This window comes from Platalea leucorodia (assembly GCF_965183815.1).
Source record: "Platalea leucorodia genome assembly, chromosome: 5".
NCBI lineage: Eukaryota > Metazoa > Chordata > Aves > Pelecaniformes > Threskiornithidae > Platalea > Platalea leucorodia.
In genome coordinates, this window is record NC_138827.1 from 71,721,136 (window position 1) to 71,741,220 (window position 20,085).

Sequence of the window (20,085 nt, forward strand, 5' to 3'; positions counted from 1 at the left end):
GACTGATACACGTATTCACTAACACAACACCCATGTCGTGACCTGTTACCCTGAATCACCTACAGAAAAGCTTTCCACAGCAATGTTTATCTGAGTGCCAGTAGGAAAACATACTAAAAAATAATCAAAAGAGATTAAGGCCCATATGCTAGAAATAAACAGCATTTAAAATACTGAAGAAAATATAAAATATTGAACAATTCGATATAAACCAAGAATGTAATGCAAGTACAGAGGATCTGGCTTCTTTGCTTACCATGCTTGGAAAGGAGTGATATTTTGCAACTTTAGTCCCGCTATTATCCTAAACGAGAAATTTAAATAAATAAAAAACGGTGTGTGTTTACTCTTCTGATGCAAACTATTCCTATGATGTAAATGGTTGTTACAAATGAGACCTAGCTAATGGCTTTAATGCTATATTAAACATGCCAAGGTAGCAACATCTTTGGCAATGAGAGAACTGCAGAATTTAAGGATGAGATTATTAGATTTACTAACATCAGAAACATCTTTTTGGTTTGTGTGCAGTACACACATTTCATTCAAACGTGTTCCACTATAGTTTCCACACCTCCTCCAGGATTATAAGTACAGTACCTAGTCTGTACTGCTTGATTTTTATGATTTTACTCAAAAAGTTATTCTTGGTTCTCACTTAGTCTTCAAATTAATTTAAATTTGTAAGCCAAGATAAACAAAAATTTCTGCTTTGTGACCAGAGTTAAAATGCTGAACACTTAAGAGAGAGAGACATTGGTTCATGATAAAATAGGACAAGTTTAAACTCTTAGGTTAAAATACCTAATTATCTACTCCAAAATTAATTTTTCAAAATATAGTTCTCTGAACATGTTATACATTAAATATTGAGGAAAATTTCCCTGGAGCTAAAATTTTCCAAGAACACTAATAATCTTCATTAAAGAAGTAAAACAAACCACATCGTATCTGGAAACAAAGAGGGGTCAGAGTTGGGGTCAGCTTACTACAGAGTAGCTTTACCACCATTAAGATGCAGGTTTCCCCCTTAATCTTGAAAAATATGTTCATATTTACATACAGTATACACACAGTTGAGGCAATTGATTGTCAACACGTGACAAATGTATGTACCTACCCACACACAAGTAAACCTCACATGGTGAGAAAAAACCCTGTCCCAGTAAACTCCAGTATTCATAAGTAGTGCAAATAAATACTTTGTCAGAAAACAATTTTTTTCTCACTATTTTGATGTTAAAACAGGTAATTTTAATTATGTTAAAGCTAGCAGGAGTATGTTGGAAATGTTCTATTTAAGACCAACACACTTGCAAACTACAAATACTAGATCTAATGCTTACTGGCTGCAACATGATGTTCAGCATTACGGAATGAAGTATGCTGTTAAAAAAAACTTTCCCAAATTCACATGAGAAAGGGTGTTCAAAGAAATCTGCATTTAAAATGGACAGTGACATACAGAGTCTCCAAATGAAAACTAAAAGGATAATACAGCAACTTAAACTGTCATCTTGCAACATTGATTTTAATAGGTATTTTTACTTCATCACTTTGCTGCCTGCAGGATGAAGAAATGGTTCATCATTCAACCAAAAAGCTGCTCAGAATAAACCCCTGAAAAGGATAATCAAGTTGGAGTTAGCAATCCCAACATTTTATATTTTTCTTAAAATTATAAAGCCCAACAAAAATGAGTTGCAAAATGGCAGCATATTGTGATGTGGTAAAAATTTTATCAAGGAATAATTCATTTATCCCTACTTACATGTATATATACATCAAAATATAGTACTGACACTTCCTCACCTAAGAATTACATATATGTGCATGCATGTGCACATACACAGGGAAAAATCGTAGTGTTCTGCTTTTTGACCTGCTTTTATAATGCTGTGGTTGCACTGAAATACTGCAGAAATCTAAATCTAGTGCCTCATGTCAAGTACCAAATGTTCTAAAACAAGACACAGCAGAGTGAATTCAGGATAAAGAGATTTAAGTCTAAATATTTGTCACAGGTGTCAGAAAATTTAACTATGTTTTGTACTTTCTTTAGTACTTAGCATATATAATCAGAAAGCCAGCAGATTATTTCCTCAACCCATTTCCCAGACACTGCTAATTTTATTTCTGCCACAGTACTTTGAAGCATACTGAACTTCAGTGTATAAAGTTTCGCTACGATCTTAACGCACCTTGGCATAGTTTAAGACACATCTAGAAGCATTAATGATAAACATGATACACAGCACTGGCAAAGCCTATTATTACAGCTGGTTTGTAGATATTTAGTGATGACTCATTTTGTAAGACAGATGCTGAACAGTACTTGTCTGAAAAACGACAAAACAAGCTCCCACAACTGAAACATTGCACTAAAAGGGTAATTTTGAGAAGTTATAGAGGTACCACATCAGCACATAGCAAAAAAAAAAAATTTTTTTTTACAGGGATAAATTTGAACTCTTTAAAAAGCCTTATATGGGGGGTAGGTATATATACACAAGAACAAAACAAAATACAATGGATGAAAAAATAACAAAAGGCACATCATCAAAATGAGAACTGTAAAAATATCTTAAAAGGTAGTTTGACTAAAGTTTTAACCAATCTGAATTTATGCACATACATTTGACTTGCTTATCTGAAGTCACTGAGCTGTCTCACTTTTCTGAAACAGTTTAATAGTGTGGGACCCCACACATAAGAATAATTAAAAAAAAAAAGTTTGTAAAATTTAGCCTGATGTCAATTTAAGTGTCCTAAAACTTCTGGAGGAATGCTTATAATGGCAAATGTAGAAAGCAGAGAACCTTGCTAATGAACAACTCTACTTTTTAAAATACTAAAAGTAATTCTTAAGAAATTAGCTGACAGTCCTGACCTTCTCTTTCCCAAGAATTTAAGCAAATTATTTGGTCCTTTTCAATTTACAGTGATGGCTCTTTAATAGAATTTCCTTTGTGATGGTCTCTACAAAATATAAACTTTGTACTTTCAGCCACGACTCACCAGTTGTCTCCACTAGCAAAACTTTATAAAATAGAGTTTAACCATATATAGCTTTTGACTTTTTACAGAAAATGCCTCATAGCTTAATTGCAACTTTGCCTTAGTTCCATCTCTGTGTGACTGGTGGTCCTTAAAGATTAATTTCAATTTAGAAACTGTAAGGTTTTCTTTCCTTCTGATGATTCTATTTACTCTTTAACTGAATTTCTGCATCAGTCCAGATGCCATTTAATTCACTTTATGAATGTACGATATGAAGACTAGACTACCAAAGTGACTCATCAAACCACAAAAACCCCTTCAAATATTTAAATGAATTTTAATGTAAATTTGAAAAAAGAGTTCTATTTGAAATAAAAATTCAAAAGCAAAAAAAAGAAAAAACCAAAACAAAACCAACTACCAGCAATGCAACACCATGTCATTGTCCTGAATTTCTTAAAGACTATAATTCAAAGATAGCCTGATATTTATAACTGCTTATGTTTATCCTTCACAGTGACAGTGAAACCAAAGTGCCCACATGAAGATCGTAACTCTTTCCTGTGGGTTTACAATTTGTAAACTTCTAGGATATCATACATGACTTAAGCATAGAGGATGAACTTTCCCCTTTTCTCTCGAGCAATCCAAAAAGAGATAGAGAGAGATGGAGAGAGAATGACAAACATTCTCCTGTGTAACCAGGAATGTGCTTCTAAGCAGTGTTCTCTAACATAAGTACCAGCCAGTGCCCATACACCAGTCATACATTCAAGGCTTCACTCAATGGCATGAGTTCTGAATTTTCTAGAGTAGGGCCAATCCACTAAAAGAAGAGTTAAAAAAAAAAAAATATCAAGAGTTTATAAATACCAAGGCAATGAAGTGTGATCCTTCTGGGAAAAAAGAAAAAGGACTGTCAGTACCCCTTTGCACAAACGGTGGTTCTAGAAAAGCATTTCACATTGAAGCTTCAGTGTTTCTAGCAAACTATTGTCTCTGTCCCTGAGACAGCCCCTTAGGAGTATGGTCTGTCTGGACTGCAGGATTCTTCAAATGACTCCATGATTGAATTCAGGGACACTGAGAAAGCAGCTGAGAGGGGTGGGGGTGTCCAACAGCCATGATACCATAGAAAGCAGCCTGAGAAATACTCTTTACCCGAATACACCTTTCAATTCAGTGATCAGCACCTCACAAGAACAACAACAAAAATGGAGCAGAGCTAGCCATAAGTTCCTGGGAAAGTAGTGTTTCCCTCCCACTTACAAACCAAATTGCTTTAACAGCATGGTGTTGTCTAAATTTTAGTCTATATGCAGAATGACCCTGTGTCCTGGAGGGGAAGACATGTAACATTACATATGGCTACAACGCCATTAGAAGTGCATTGTAACCTACATTATCTACTTAGAATCCTCTCTTTGAGGGGAAAAAAATTGTTAATATGCATGTCTCAGTTGCTGAACATCAAAAGCTTCTGGGATGAGAGACTGGGGGCAGGCAAGAAAAAACTACCCTCATTTTAATGAAAAAAGTGCTGTAGGCAGCCAGGAGCAGCAATGACAATCCCCTCCCCAGAATTGATTGCACAGACTCAGAGAGGTCCAAAGTCACACTAGAATCTCTGAGGCACTCCTGGTTCTGAGAAAGAAAAGTCATGATCCAGTAGTCTTTGCAGTACTGTAGACCGAGCAAACCCGTTTCTATTTCTTAACAAAGCCAAAGCATCATCTCATAGGGATCACATTCACCATTTCCGCCGGTGTCTCCAGTCTCACAGTGTTGAAATGGGACTGATCAGCCTACGATGGATTGCACATCACCCAAGGAGAAAGGAAGGCATGGAAAAAGGCATACAGTACATTATATACTGCTTCACAACCATGTTTACAAGGGGGGGGAGGATGAAGGTGAGGGAAGAATTATTGCTGTTTCAGTAATACAATATGATAGCTAAACCAAATCAAACAAGATCACAACAGTCAGTATTTTCACACTGCAGGATGATGGTTCATGTTTTGCCTAAGGATGAACTTGACTGGGGATTAAGGGGAAAGAGGGAGTCCTAAGGAAGGGAGTCAAAGTTACACCTGGGATATCAGCTGCATATTGAAACTTGGAGATCGAGACTGCTTGGTTAGGGGAGCTCCTGGGGGAAGGAGATCTTTACCTTCCCCAGCTTGGCCTAGTCGGTCCTCCTGTAGGCTGATAGTTGAAAACCGATTGGTGTTGCCAGCTGCTAGATTGGTAACACCCTCTGTACCAGCTCCAACACTGGAGCCTGCTTGACTGCCATTCACATAGTCAAATGATTTACTGGAGGAAGCACTGGCGGTCCTGATCAGGCTCAAACTGTTGGCTTTTGGCACCACCTGCCCAGCAGGCAGGCTGAGGTGTTTCTTAGTAGGTGTCATCTCAATTATATCTGCACCAAGGTCAGTAGATTGGTGCATGTACTGCTTCCGAGCTACTGAATCTCGAGGGCTCTCATTGGATTTTGCTGCAGAAGAGGTTTCTTTATCCTTAGCAGAACGCCCACTTGCTGTTTTCCTTAAGCTGCCCTTCTGGGATACAGATGATAGAGGTTTGGTCCCAACTGGCTGGCTGCTGAGGGAAGCTCCTGATGAAAATCCTTCATCAGCATCATTAAGGTTCACAGATTCCTCTCTTCCATTTACACCTTCAACATCTATTAAGAAAAAAGAAACAACCAAAAAACCCCAAACCAATCAGAACATACAGTAAGCATTCAAGTTACATGAAGACAAGGATGCACACAGAATGTTAAAACAAACCTCATTTGCTAATCCACCTGGTTTTCACTTGCTTTAAAATTTGATTCTCAGCCAGTAATCTTCCTGTCATATTTAGCAGAATAGCAGAATCTAACAATATGTACTCCCTGACCTTGATTTGCCTTTCCTCTTTTATCTGTCAGAATGTCTCCCAAACTTTGTCTATAAACAAGAAGAATTAGGCCCCATTTGGTTAATTTGTCTGAGTTCTGTCTGCAGAGACTGGTGCCCATTCTCCTCCTACATGTGGTGGAGAAGAAAAAAAAACAACAAAAAAAACCAAACCAAAACCAGAAAACCCTTTCAGACTATTTTAATCCTGTTTTGAGGCAAGATCTAAGCATGTTCAGGATATCTTCCAGTCAGATTAAGTTCTGGCAAGTGCTTGGTAAGCTTCAGAATTAGGCTACTTCCTAGGCCAGCAATCACAATGCCCCAAGAGAGGTAGAAGGCTTCTGTTGTGCGTAGCTGGCACTTCAAACAATGTGACTATACTTTCTGTTGGAGATTAACCTAATTCCTAGTTCTCTCTCCTCCAGAGCTCAATCCTCCCTGCACTTCCAGCAATCCTACCTAGGTGCTTCCACCATATTTCCTTTTATCTCAGCATCTAGATTTTTCAGAGAAAAAAAAAAAAAACCACAGTCCTTGTAGTAAGAGAAATTTAACCTCTGAAACACTTCATGTTGTAGAAGAGGCACTGTGCTTTTGACTAGAATCTCAAAGAGAAAAAAAAGCCTGACAAACTTCTTTCTTAAATCCTCGTTTTCAGGCCTATAATATGATTAGGGCTGCACACAAAGACTTTGTTTTCTTTTTAAATCTCATTCCAGTCCTTTTTCGAAGCTCCAAGTACTCAAAAGAAGAGTTATTGTTTAGCAGAAAACTGAACAGCATTCAAATTTCAAAACTGAAAATGGAGCTTGAGTTTTTGTTCCATATATCTCGTTGCAATGGGAAAAAGCCATAATGTTTAACCACGTTAGCAAAAAAGGAGACATTCAGGCTATAAGAATTTTGCTTTTCTTTATAAAAGCTGGGGAGCCTGATTATGTGCAAGAAATCTGCAGAGCCTGTGGATCTGTCCCAGGTAAAGCCACTGTACTGCTCTACTGGCAGTTTGTTCAACCCAGCTTGCCACCAAGCAAACATGTTTAAATCTCTTTTGTGGAATGGGGAGAAAGTGGTGGCAAAGATCTAAGAGATTCTAACATTTGAGTGGAAGCTCATGCTTTCATGCTGATAGTTAGCAGAGCACTAAGGAACATTTTACATTATGGCAAGCAGAACAGACACGAAGCTTTCAATGTTGTTGCTGCCTCTGTGTAGCGGGAATATAGCCTGATCCAACTTCACATTTCTGAAGTGTAAAGCAAAAAGAAAACTTTACAGGGAGGTTTTAGTATTCTGTTTTAAACTTACTTCTTTTCAGGAAACTTTACCTTGGAATTACCATTACTGTGTATCAGCTTACAAAAGATGTTTAGCCATCTCCAAATCAGATCATTCTCAGGCCTCTCTCAGAACAATGCAACGTGAGATTATTCTTTAGCTTTATATAGTTCTATTTAGCTCATTAGTTTCCCAGAAGCAGAAAGGTAATATAGTTCATGTTACTGCAGTCTTCCTTCCTTGGAAGGAAGGCCTTTAGCCTTAGAAAAAGAAGCTTCTTAGGTTTCAAAGGCTATTATTAAAATGAAGGGTGTGTTACTTGCTTTAATTTCCTGTAACCATATTTAAAATACATATACTTTCCTCCCATCCTGCCCACCTCGTATGGTCAAACTAGGCCTTCATCTTCTCATTGAGACATAAGTGTATTTTCTTACATTAGACAGTGCTATATTTTATTCACAATCCACCACACCTCCATTCCCCCCCCACCCAACCATCCCACACATTATCAAAGATGCTAATAAAAAATATGACGTAACTGGAACAAACTGAAAGCAAGAGCACTTTTTCAATAAACCAACATTTATGTTTCTTTATATAATCATGCAGAGCTGGATGAAAGCGTGTTTGGTTACAAGCAGCAATAGCAGCAGCTGAAGTCCCCTCTCAAGCCCTTCTTATTCAAATGAAAGATGTGTAACTTGCAAGAAGGTATCTCCAGACAATACTGCTAAGATTTTTATTATTACAAGAACATTAGTCGTCTTCAAAGTTTACGTTAAAACATCGCTGAGTAACAGGATGTTAAACCAGACATTCCTATTCAGGGACAGTGAAGGAGAAGAATCACACTGAAAAAGTGGCATTTTATCTACAGAATTTAAAGACAAGACTGAGAGGGGTTGTTGCAATCTTTTGGATGCTGCAACTATAGAGAGGCCCAAGCAGCTCAGCAGTGCTCAAAAATGAAGAAGATAGAGAAGACAACATGCAAGAGAATTTCTGTGTAGTCAGACCCATATACCCACAGAGGTTCTCAGTGGGATTGAAGTAATTCAGCAAACACATATTCTTTTCCCAATATATGTTATTTTTCCTCTCAAAACTGCCCTTAGAAACAATCAAAAATGTTTGAGTCCTTACATACTCTGTTTGGGGGGAAAAACAGGATGAAGTCATAAAGTTTTCTTCCTTCCCCCGACCAATAAGACAATTAAAAAAGAAAACAAAAACTAAAAACCTACTCCTCCCAAGCACTCTTCTACTGTAAGGCCAGAAGACAAAAAGACAGTGCAACCTGACAGAAATCCTATCAATTGCACTACAGTGTGTATTCAGGACTCTCACTGTTCCTTACCAGAATAAGTCTGTCCCCCAGGAATTTGTTATTTATGCCTGTACATAATTAATCCTGTAGATGTAGATACAGCATTCTCCACTGACCCAAAATAGTGCACGTAACCACAGCTGCTACCACCTGGAAGCAGAATACCGCGTACGGCATTACTGAGTAATTCTTGAAATCTTCTGCCTTTTTCTTCTTATTGGGTCAAAACACTGATCTGAAGAAGGCGGTTTATACAGCTTTTTAAAGTGACCTTTATTCTGTTTATCCTTCCCATACCTGAAGGTTGAAAAGTCACTAGAAATTATCAGTATCTCATTACATTGTTTGATATCAAAATATTTATGAGAGGGAATTTGCTAGCTGAAACTTTCTGTGAAATCGGCATCAGTAAAATAATAGACCACTCTATACACACACACACAATTCTATACTGATAATCAAGCCAAACTCCATTCCTTGGCCTTCTTCCAGATGCTTATCAATTGGCACAATTCAGTTCGCCCAAGCATGTAATTGTACGTTGCTAATGTGACAGAAGTAAAGGGTATTCAACCCACTTCTATCAAAGTAAAGCATGTGGAATGATGCCTTATCCAAGAACATGCCTAATTATATAGATGTCTTAAAACAAATTAGGACTAGAAGGCCACATCTTTATCAACTTCATTCCCGCTTCCTGTCTCTCCCAGAAGGTTCTCTGCAGCTGAGGTCTTCTCCGTATCCTTCAGGTCATGCACATGCAAAGTTTAGTAAAATGGAGTAAGACCAACTGAACAAGTGAATTTAGGAGAAGACAGGACTCATTTACTGAGCATGCTCAAATTCACTATGCACCAAGGAGTAGATTATAAACCCGCACTAAACATTTTTATGCGACTATCTTCTACAGAAGCATGAGGTCTTAATTATTGTTTGAGAGCAACTCTGATTAAGGTAAGGATTCTGTGATAACACTACATTGAATCTCCAAATTCTCCAGATTATTGTTTCCAGAAGAACAAATCTGAAACCTATGTAGCTCATATCCAAATGTGCAAATAAATCTCATTTATGATCAACTGATATGCTTATAGAGGCTGGAAATACCAAAGGAATGTTCAGATAGAAAAGGAGACTTAAGATAGGAGAACACTTGAAAAATATGTTTAGCTAAATTTACAAGAAATGAATTCTCATCTCTGAAGACAAATCATGATTCAAATTCAGTACTCAAAACCACATCTTTTATGGATTAAAGATCAGAAAATTAATAGATGAACTTAAGCAAAATAAGTTTCTACCAGCTATTCTATCTGCTATTCTTGGATGCAGAGCAGACATACAAGTCCTACAGTATTTGTGTGGACAGCATGACTGAGAAAGAAAGCAATATTTGTTTCTAAAGTTTTTAGAAACATGACAACCTGATTTCTTCTTGAAAACACAAGCACTTTTTTGGTACTTGTCTTTAGGGCAGCCAGCTCATTCACGTAAACGAGTTGTACGTGTATGAATTTTCAATTAAAGGATGACTGGCAAATAAAAACATCAGCAGTTGTATATCTGTCTTAGGCTTGACTTTTAATCAGAACAGGAAACTTCACTCTTGGAAATTTAAAAACTGCAGACTAACAAGACACTAAGTTGTAGCCAAATCCATTTATACTCTATTCTGTCTACTTTTCAGGGCTAGATTCATGTTTATTTGGTGCATTTTTTCCTTCTGAATATTAGATTAAACATGCTCAGTAATAGAAAGTTTCCAAGCAATCTCAAAGCTCTTGGCTATTACCCGTCTTTTTTTTTTTTTTTTTTTGCCATGCCAAGCAGTCTTTCACCACACAGATGCAAGCCCCAGGCCAGCCCCCATGATAACAAAAGGTAGTACCTGACCTGATGTTAGGTATATAGGGGATGCGTGTATTGCAAAGAGAAGCTAATACACCCTGGGATAGCGGAAACACACACTAGAATGGAAAGAAGTTCTGCTTGGGGATAGGGAGCCAGGATCCTCCTCCAGCAACTGCCTCACTGACTTCTGCCTCCTCATCTCTGTCCTACCCTCTGTTGTGGCTGCTGCCAAGGTGGGCTCCGGGAAGCCATGCTCAGGGGTCCTGCGCATCAGCACCTCCCCCTCTTGCTCACGTTTGATCCCTAGGTCTGTGGAGCCGTGTTGGATCGGTGAGCCAGGTATGCTTGAGTCAGCCTCGTTTGAGAAGTCAAAGCCATCTGGGATTCAACATATAACATTTTAGTGCTTTTCTATTCTTTTCTTGGCATTCCAACCCAGGCAGGGAAAATAGAAGATTTATGCGGACATGGAACAAACACAAAACACTACCCATGCTTAGTTAAAAGCTGTGAGAACATCCACAGAAAGGGACAGGTGGGCTATACTGTAGACCAGAGACTAGCAAATGAATATAATGGCAACTACAGTAAAGACAAACATGACCCAGAGTCCTGAAAACAGAAGAAGACAGCTACTTGTTGTCCTGGACATCCTGATTCAGCTGAAGACCAGAGGTCATCAAATCCTTTTGCACATGGCAGGGGGTGGGGGGAAGAGTACCACAGGAAAATACGTAATCCTTGTTTTCAGACTCTTTTACCCTCAGTTTATTTTTAGGTTGTTCTACTTTTTACCTTCAGCTATTTATGCAGCTTTTTTTAATCAATGTTTTATACATGCAGCAACAAAGCTTTGTAAGTATGACAAAGTGATTTCAAAGCAAGCTTTTTGCTACACCTACATGGAAGATGTTATCATATCAAGGTAAATATTACTATTTATTTTTTTCTTTGTACAGTCAAGCACATTTCCATACGACATAAGTACTCACTAAGGACTCAATAAGGACTAATTCTAAGCTATCCAAAGCTATTTTATGACATGGCCCCTCTCTGAATTGGGACATATGATGGTAGGACTGTGATGTTCAGCTTTTCTGTCTCCAACTGCCGTCAGTAGCTTTAGGTAGCTGGAACCCTATCAAGGTCTGGATAATACCATTCATTCCCTGAGCTATTTAGGATGGGAGACAGTTGAGTTTTAGCGTGGATTAAAGAAAGAACTGAAATTCTAAGCCAAACTCTACCCCTACAATTTTACGCTGTGTTACATGGAGAAAAAAAGAAGTCTTATTGAACATTTTCCAGCTTCTCCATTTTCTCACCTACCTCATGGGCTATCACCAAATCAAAACCAAAACAAACACCCCAAATGTTCATGTTCATGCAGTGCTCTGAAGATGTAAAATATTACACAGTTATGAAGTACCACTTTTCAAAAACAAACAAACAAAAAACCAAATCCCCAACCAACTGCTCTGCAAACACTGAAACTCAGAAGCCAGATTACAGTGATGATGATGAATACAGTACAGTACAGTAGTTGCTCTTGGCAGAGAAAGCTCACCTTCTCTCCTCCAGCGATGACGACGGATAGAAGCTGTTGTAATAGCAGTCCGAGAAATCCTCGGCACTGTCGGAGTAACTTCTACTTTCAGTACCTTCTGGCCTTCTTGTGATGCATCAGGAGCATCAAAGGGCAGTGAGTTCTTCATGGCATTTGCAACCTAAGATAAAAGTAAAATGCTGTACTACTACTGTCCTTGATTGCACTAATGGCAATATTAGATCTCTTGCTGGATACAGAAAGGGACACAACCAAGAACTGTTAATTATGCCAGATCCCATCCAGATGGATGGCCCCATCCCCAAGATTCACAGCTGATAACTACGTTCAAAAGCTCATCACAAACTTATTCCCAAAAATATAGCTGAATTTTCTCAGGTTTTTTTTTTTTAGTTCCATGTTTGCCACCTGTACTGACAGAGGTAACAGCCTGCACACAGAGGTCTCCATCCAAAAGAGATGGCAAAATGACAAGGAGAATACCATTTATGTTTTACGACAATGTCATAAAACTAAGTCACAGGCCAAGCCAATGCAAATAGCATATCGCCTTGTGCATGGGGGGAGACAAGGCCAGTTTCCACCCCATCCTGTGCCCCCCCCCCCCCCCCCAACCTAACCAAGGGGATTAGACTGCAGATACTTGCAAGATTTAAAAAAACCAACTTGCAACCTAAGCAATGATTATCAAATAATTAAAATGTATTCATCTTTATTAGATCTAATTTTTTATTAGATCAGAAGTTTTGTTTTGCAGCTTTGAGGAGAACAAGTGACCTCTTTTGGCTTTGATGTTTTAACTGCTTCTTTAAATTTCCCATAAAATGCCTTTGTGGGATTAGAGGTTTACTTTTTAAAAAAAAACAACACCAACAACAAAAAACCCAAAACCAACTCTCAGTTAATGTTTCCTAGTTTACAAGTAAATTGTTCAAAAAGTGAACTTGCGTACCAGCTCTTGAAAAGCACGCAGGGTCTTGATGGCATGTGCAGTACTCAACAATAACAAAGTTCCTGCACACAAAATGTGATTTAAAACTTTAAAGAAAAAAAATCAAAGTGAACACACCTTGATTTTCCAAAATCTTATTGACTTTATACAACCAACCAACAATAAAAATATTAGACATGTTTTAAGCTTAACATCACAACTTCATAGATCTCTTGTGTTTCACAGAAATCTGACTTCCTATGTGCTCTTTACTCCCCCTCTAGTGAAGACAGTAGATAAAATAAGAGGGTCAGAGACATCTAGACTTAAAATAAAATAACTATGGAAAATGTAACTTGCTAATGTCTATAAAATCATACCTAGCAACAGCTCCCACCATAATTTAGGCAGGCTATTCTCTGCACTATAGGTTACAAGAAGCATTATGAAAAGCAACTTGATGTTGCCTCCTAATGGATTTTCTCTTGTATCACAAAAAAATCTGATTTTGCAACTTGAGAGAACAGAGTTCACTATATGGCAAGAGAAACGCATTTATTTAAATACATGTGGTTTGCATGTCTTAAACACATGTAGCCTACTTGTTAGCTCAAGGCAAAGGCATGTAAACCTTATTTTAAGACACAGATAAAAATATAAGGTTGACTGTTCTGTCCACTCAAATGAAATACAGATCTGCTTTAGAATATGCAGCTTTGGAAGATACTCTACTTTTCTGACAATGCATACATACATTTTTCTTCGGTTTAGACCATGTTCTTTTTCTAAGAACGGGCATTTTCTTTATTGTATAAAGACTTGTGGCTAGCTGATGAAATAGTATCAGCTGTTTAGCACATTACTACAATCAAGCATTTCCTAGTTTTATGCTGTAAGCAATGTTTTCATATGTTCCCCTCAACCTAGTGACAGAATTAATGCACTTTTAAACCTCATCAATATTGTCTTGATATTCTGAGGTTGCCAGAGGCCTTGGAAAGGTAAGGGACATCCAACAAATTTCTTGAACTCCCAAAGCCCACATATACCACATCTGCTTAACTAATTAAGTTGTCTTTCGTTAGCATTTTCAAAAACACAGGATACCAGAAACCTACTAAACCACTGGAACAGACCCTACTGGCGGAACTTTGTATTATTTGTCTTGTGAAGATCTCAGATAACATTTGATAAAAAGACTCTATCAATGCATATGGCATGCCATAAAAGCTCCATGAATTAAAGGTGTTTATTTGCATTATAATAAAGTAAAAGTAACTTTCCTACAAGTTGTAACAGGCAAACTATCCAGCAACCAGGAGAAGAAATGAAACTGTTTCAAACAGTAACGCCACAGATCACAGGATATTAACTCAATCAAAGACGTTTCACTTCCTGAGGGGCTGGAACGCCTGCCATGCAGCTGATCCTGATCTCCGGCTGCTGTTGCGACCCTGTAAATCTGCAAAGCCTGATCTGTCCCAGGTAACGCCACTGTATTGCTCTACTGGCACTTTGTTCAACCCAGCTTGCTGCCAAGCAAATGTGTTTAAATCTCTTTTGTGGAATGGGGAAAAACATCTTCTCCACTACCTTCCTGCCTGACTTCTAACCAGCACAAACGATTATTGGCACCATCACAGAAATGCTCCTTATCATTCTGCCTTCCACTTATTCAACATTGATTTGCCCAATTCTCTCAGCGTCAACACTTGTTTGTGAACTGCTCTCCTATTCACACATAGGCCTTTTTCCATGCCATCCCCTCGAAATGGTACAAACTGCATTCACCCTATCCTTGATCACATTAAAGACTCCAGAAACTCATTTCTGCTGTACTGAAGCAAAGCAGATCAAGTTCAACAGTATATAGTTGGTTGCCTTCCCATCTTCTACTCATTAGAGTCATGCCCTCTTTTGAATAGGTACCTTTCTCAGTATACAGGATTAAAATCTAAAAATTGGTAGCAGAAAGCTTCTGTAACAGGACCAGAAAAGTGACAGAGCACTTCTGCTTGTTGAACCTTTTAACAGCTGGCCCTTTCTAACAGCACAAATTGTACTTCTGGGGCCTGAGGAGAACCATATGGAGGTAAAAATCAATGCGACAGTAAAACTTTGAAACAATCTAAACAACCAGTTTGAATGAGTCACAGGCCTTCTCTGACAGAAAAAAAACAAACCTGTGATCCTTCGGGATGCAAAAAAAAAACTTGCTCACTATCTCTAATCCAGCACTGAAAGGCAGGAAAACAAACAAACAGCACCACTCAGACTTGGCAAGCCAAGTCTGCAACTATCGATGACAAAGGACGGCTGGTTTCAAGCCAGACATCCACTCTTGCCTACTAGAAAGGAGCTCTAACGAAAAGAGCATCCAACAAAAGCAGTAAGTACATCAATGAAATACACTGGATAAAGGTGCTGTCACAATAGGGACTTGCTGATCCATGCTTCTTGTGTACCAGGCTAAGAAAGCCTGTGCATCTCTGCACTGAAGACAGGGATTTCCATCTGAAACAAGCGCAGAACTCTTTGTGTTCAGAGGAAGAGACTGATTGATGGGAATTGAGCTACTCCACAGGTCCAAGCTAGCTTGGTAGTAATATTGAGTCTTGGTGATTAGTTTCCCTCTGTAGAAACTCCCAGTGTTCATGACTATGAAACCAATACGCAGTCTTTGTTAACAGAGATACTTTTCTTTTCCCAGAAAAAGCCTTTCCCTTGCATTACTTCCTGTCCTTTCCAGTGCAGTCTCTGGGTAGCAGTGAAAGAAGACTGCTTCTACATTACAGATATTTCATAGCTTTCTCATGCTGCAATTTCAATTGGTTTGTTTTTTGTTGTTTTTGGTTTTGGTGGGCTTTTGTTGTTGGGTTTTTTTGAGGTTTTTTTGTTTGTTTGTTTTTTGCGTTTGTTTTTTGTTTGTCTGTTTGTTTTAAGTCCACAGGCAATATAAACCTATTTAAATAAGAGCGTGGATCTATTAAATTGTCCAAAATATTTCTCCAAGAGACATACCCAAACACAGGGACCATGATGTTTCTCATTGTAATGATGACTGATGGTATTCCCGTAATTATACAAATAGCTTGAGTACAGATACCTAAAAATAATTCTAACGTGGGTGTCTGCCTAAATATTAAATGGACTTCAAAGAATTTGCTGCTGCTAGGAAATCCTAGGCAGAGGCTGAACTTGAAACTCATCTGGGATGCTGCACAGCCGATATTTTACTTGGTGCCAGTAGTTTTAAGTTTAAAATACAAAAAATTTATAATGCTGCTAAATTATATACCTCTCCTAGAGAATGCAATGAGGTGAAAGGACTCCAACCTTTGAAAAAGTTGAATCACTTGAATATATAGCAAAAGGCCAATGACATGCAGGTTATCTTTTTATAAAACTGACAATTTCTTAAAGCTGCTTTTTAAAAATTGCAGTAAAACAAGATAGGAAGCAAGGCAATGATCAGAGCATTAAGAAGAAAACCCCACAGATGTGCCTGCATGCATATGCGTGAAAAACCTGACAACTGGGGAAGAAGGAAAAATTGGTGGTGTCATGACATCACCGACACCAGACAATGGGATGGAGAAGCAAAAATAGCTTTGGAAAAAAACAAAGACATTCTAGAAGATTCTTACAATTAGAAGTAATCTCTAAGGCCAAACTGATTAAAAATGAACAATCGGGACTGAAAATTGTCATATCATCAATTGAATTAAGTTCCAGATCCTCCTACACACCTTTTAAATGTAGTAGTTTGATAGGGTGGCCCAATTCAGCAGGTTCAATATTTAATTTAAAACTTTCAATCTGATGGAGTGATGAGTCATTTCCAAAAGGAACCAACTATTATAATAATTCAATGGATACCAAGCATTTAAAATGCAGCATTGTCAGAAAGTCTATAGATAAATTTTACAGCCAATATTAATTCATCAAGAGAATAATTTTACGTAATTTACTGCAGAAGCGAGGGATCTCAGATTGCCACATAAAGAGATTTTTCCCAGTTCATTCCTTTCTCAGTTATGTAAAAAGCAGTGAAATTTTACTGCTGTTAGTTCAGAGGAGCACTAAAGGCTTCTAGCCATAATTCCGATGCAGAAACTGAGACAATAGTCTATTTACTTTATTCTCCTTAATTTTCCCTCTTATGTTGACCCTCATTCCTACATCTGACAAAAAATAAAATCCCTCCATTCCTCCTTTCTCTCCGTCAACCTCCTCATCCTCCCCAATCACATCCAGCCCAGTTTCACCACCCTCTCCATTTCATTTCTCTCTTGTTGTGATCAGAACAGCAAGTATAGTGAAAACCGAAAAAGCCAAACAATCAGAAGAACTCCATTCTATTACTGCTCCTCTAAAGAAGACAAAGATTAAGACCTGTGTGACTTTGATCAATCAAAATCTGACATTGACTCTGGAGATGAAGCTCCTTTTCACATTCAGCTCTGTCCTGTTGTTGCTTTTTCTACTGTGTTATCTGTTAAACCACACAGCATATTCTAAGACCCGCCAAAGGTCTAGAAGCAAAGAAAACACCTTTTTTGCAACCAATGTCTTATAACATATAACCACTTGGTTAAATTTCTTTGAATCACTCATCAGCAGCTTATGCCAAAACAACATAAACATTTTGATCGAACTGTAACACATTAGAAAATCCTAGCTTTCAGCATCAATGAGTCCTAGGAGATCCCAACACCCTAGCTTAATACTCAAGCAGAAAAGCATGGTATAAATAGCTATGTTGAAAACAGCAGCTGTTAACACCACTTGCATTTGGGAGTGCAGTAAATGGCCACAAATGCTGTCATTACCAGTCCACTTCAGAAACACATCCATACTCCTCTTAACCAAGTCCATAAATTGCAATGGATTGTTTCTTACCAGCAGAGGCTGTGAGTAGAGTTCAAGCTGTGCTCTGTAAATTATGTCCTCCAATACCTCCTGGCCAAGATCCCACTGGCCATTATATCTAAAAAGTAAAGAAAGATATGTATCTTTCATATATTACAAACTCAATCTTGTCTTTTTTCTGCCCAAATCTAGCTCTTCACTCCTTTGCTTATGTAGAAAGTTCATCAACTGTATGTACACCCCAGTCCCTTCACTCCTTTTAAAAGTATAGACAAAGCATTTTATTATTAATCTTGTTGGTATAACAAAAAAGCTGCTCCGTGTCACCTCCAAGCAAGACAAAGCTGATGCCATAATCAGGATAAACTTAAACAATTAAAAAAAGGGGGTCAAGATGTAAAGGTTAACACTACTTAGTAGAACTGAATTTCCACCATAAATGGATTTTTGCTACCTCAGAAGCTACTGACATTCAAGAGGTCTGCATTTCATCAGGTTATCTTGGCATTCAAGCTCATTATGCTTGTGAACAGAAAGTATCTGGTGGTAGCAGAAACTTGGGAAAAGATGAAGCCAGAAGCCTACCTCTCTTCAGCACCTACTGCTGGCCATTCATCACCTAATTCAATACTGACAAAGATATTTTCAAATTATTATGACTGAGTGAGCAAGTAATGGGAAATACACTGATCGAGTTATAAACCTGTGTTATGAGTTTAACTACTTTTTTTCAATCATAAAACAACTAGCATTTATATTTTAATTCATGTAAAACCAGACATTTCTCTTTATACAAAAACCCCATCCACTTACATGGCATAATAGACACCTGTGAGCAGCTGCACCATGAAGTCAGGGTCTAACACCACTCTACCACAGTGTTCTTTCCAGCGTTTCTCATGCTGCCGTGGAAATCCACTCACACACAGCCTGAAAAAACACACCATTGTAACAAAATGTTAATCCCACAAAGACTACCAATGTCTCTACATCACAGAGATTTTAGTTTATTTTCAAAATTTATTTTTCAAAATATACATATACAACATAGAACATTCTTATGTTTCTCTCCCAACCATTAAAAGAGTTTTAAAACAGTGTCTTGAGATGTGGCTTGCTGATAATCCAGTGTTATTCCCATATAGCCATCAACTCCACCTGTTTTCTTCAAATAACCAGCTTCTAAAGAATAAGGGTGGCAAGATGCTCTCTACTGCCAGCCACCAAGTAGGACACTGTCCCCAAAATTCAGTAACCAAAACCAGCTTTCTTTAAAGGAAACATTTCAGTGGTATAGGAGAGAAATATGTCATCTCCCATCTAATGTACGATGATAGCATGCAATCACCACTTACCTAAAGTTGGATAACACAGATAGCTGAGAACAATTCTCAAGAATAGTTATCTTCTAAAAAAATACTTGACCCTTGAAAAAGGGCCTGTCTTCCCATATACTGCATAGCATTGAGTCTCCGTAAAAAAAACAGAATAATTTATTTATATCTTTAATATCTGAATCTTCATCATGGAAGCAACACACGGCCACTAATACATAATAACTGCTGCAGTGTTTCAAAAACAACAAAAAAATCCCTAAGCTATAAAATGTTGTCTCTCTTCTCTACCGAAAGAATGGATCTAATTTTCAACTGCAGAAAAATTCAACATATTTGGCAAATTAAGCATAGCCACAACTCAAGTGAAGATGATGGAAGCATACCAAGAATTAACCCATTCCCATCAGAAATCACGGGGAAGAAAACAGGCTATAATCTTAACTGCATGTGTGTGTTACTACAGAATATATGTTGTTGGAAGCTAGTCTGATCCTTCTTTGCTACATAACTGAATTGCATGTCATGCTTTTCTTTCATGGCAGTATTGTGCTGAAGCAAACAAGCTAAATCAAAAACATTTAAAGAGATTCCTCTGGGGGTAGCAGGAGAGAGAATTTATCTCATTTTAGACAAAAATGCTGGTAAAACCAAGCATATGGGAATATCAGATATACTTGAGAATTTTCAGAATAAAAAGCAGGGATCTTTGCCAACCAGGCGCTTCTAAGACTATTCAAGTAGAAGGTTATATAAAGGGCATGTATAAGAGTTTGAGAAATCACAGTAGTGAATCCTCCAGAAAGTGGGATGTTATTATCAGGGGTGAAAAGAAAGGAAGGGGAAAAAAAAAAGGGGGGGGGGGGGGGAGAGGAATGAACAAAACCAAAAACAACAACAAAAAACCGCCACCAAAACCCCAAAAACCAAACAACAGAAAAATCCAAACAAACCACTAAAACCCAGAACATTGTGCAAGCACCTCATATAAACCATCCTCAGAAGCAAGA

General features: G+C 37.9%; 1 protein-coding gene across 8 annotated transcripts in view; it reads right to left on the bottom strand.

Annotated features, from left to right (window-relative positions):
- Positions 1-375: 375 nt before the first annotated feature.
- The window catches only part of HYCC2 (hyccin PI4KA lipid kinase complex subunit 2), a 57,199-nt gene continuing 37,489 nt past the window's right edge, over positions 376-20,085 (bottom strand). For 6 of the 8 annotated variants that reach the window (XM_082312349.1, XM_082312342.1, XM_082312346.1 and 3 more), the window contains 5 exons: positions 18,555-18,671; positions 17,772-17,859; positions 11,939-12,098; positions 10,582-10,749; positions 376-5,692 (listed from right to left, as the gene is read on the bottom strand). In XM_082312349.1, the coding sequence (XP_082168475.1) occupies positions 5,088-5,692; positions 10,582-10,749; positions 11,939-12,098; positions 17,772-17,859; positions 18,555-18,671 (1,138 nt within the window). In that variant the 3' untranslated portion in view covers positions 376-5,087. The remainder of the gene's footprint in view (positions 5,693-10,581; positions 10,750-11,938; positions 12,099-17,771; positions 17,860-18,554; positions 18,672-20,085) is intronic. The other 2 variants (XM_082312347.1, XM_082312348.1) reach the window with 2 other exon arrangements.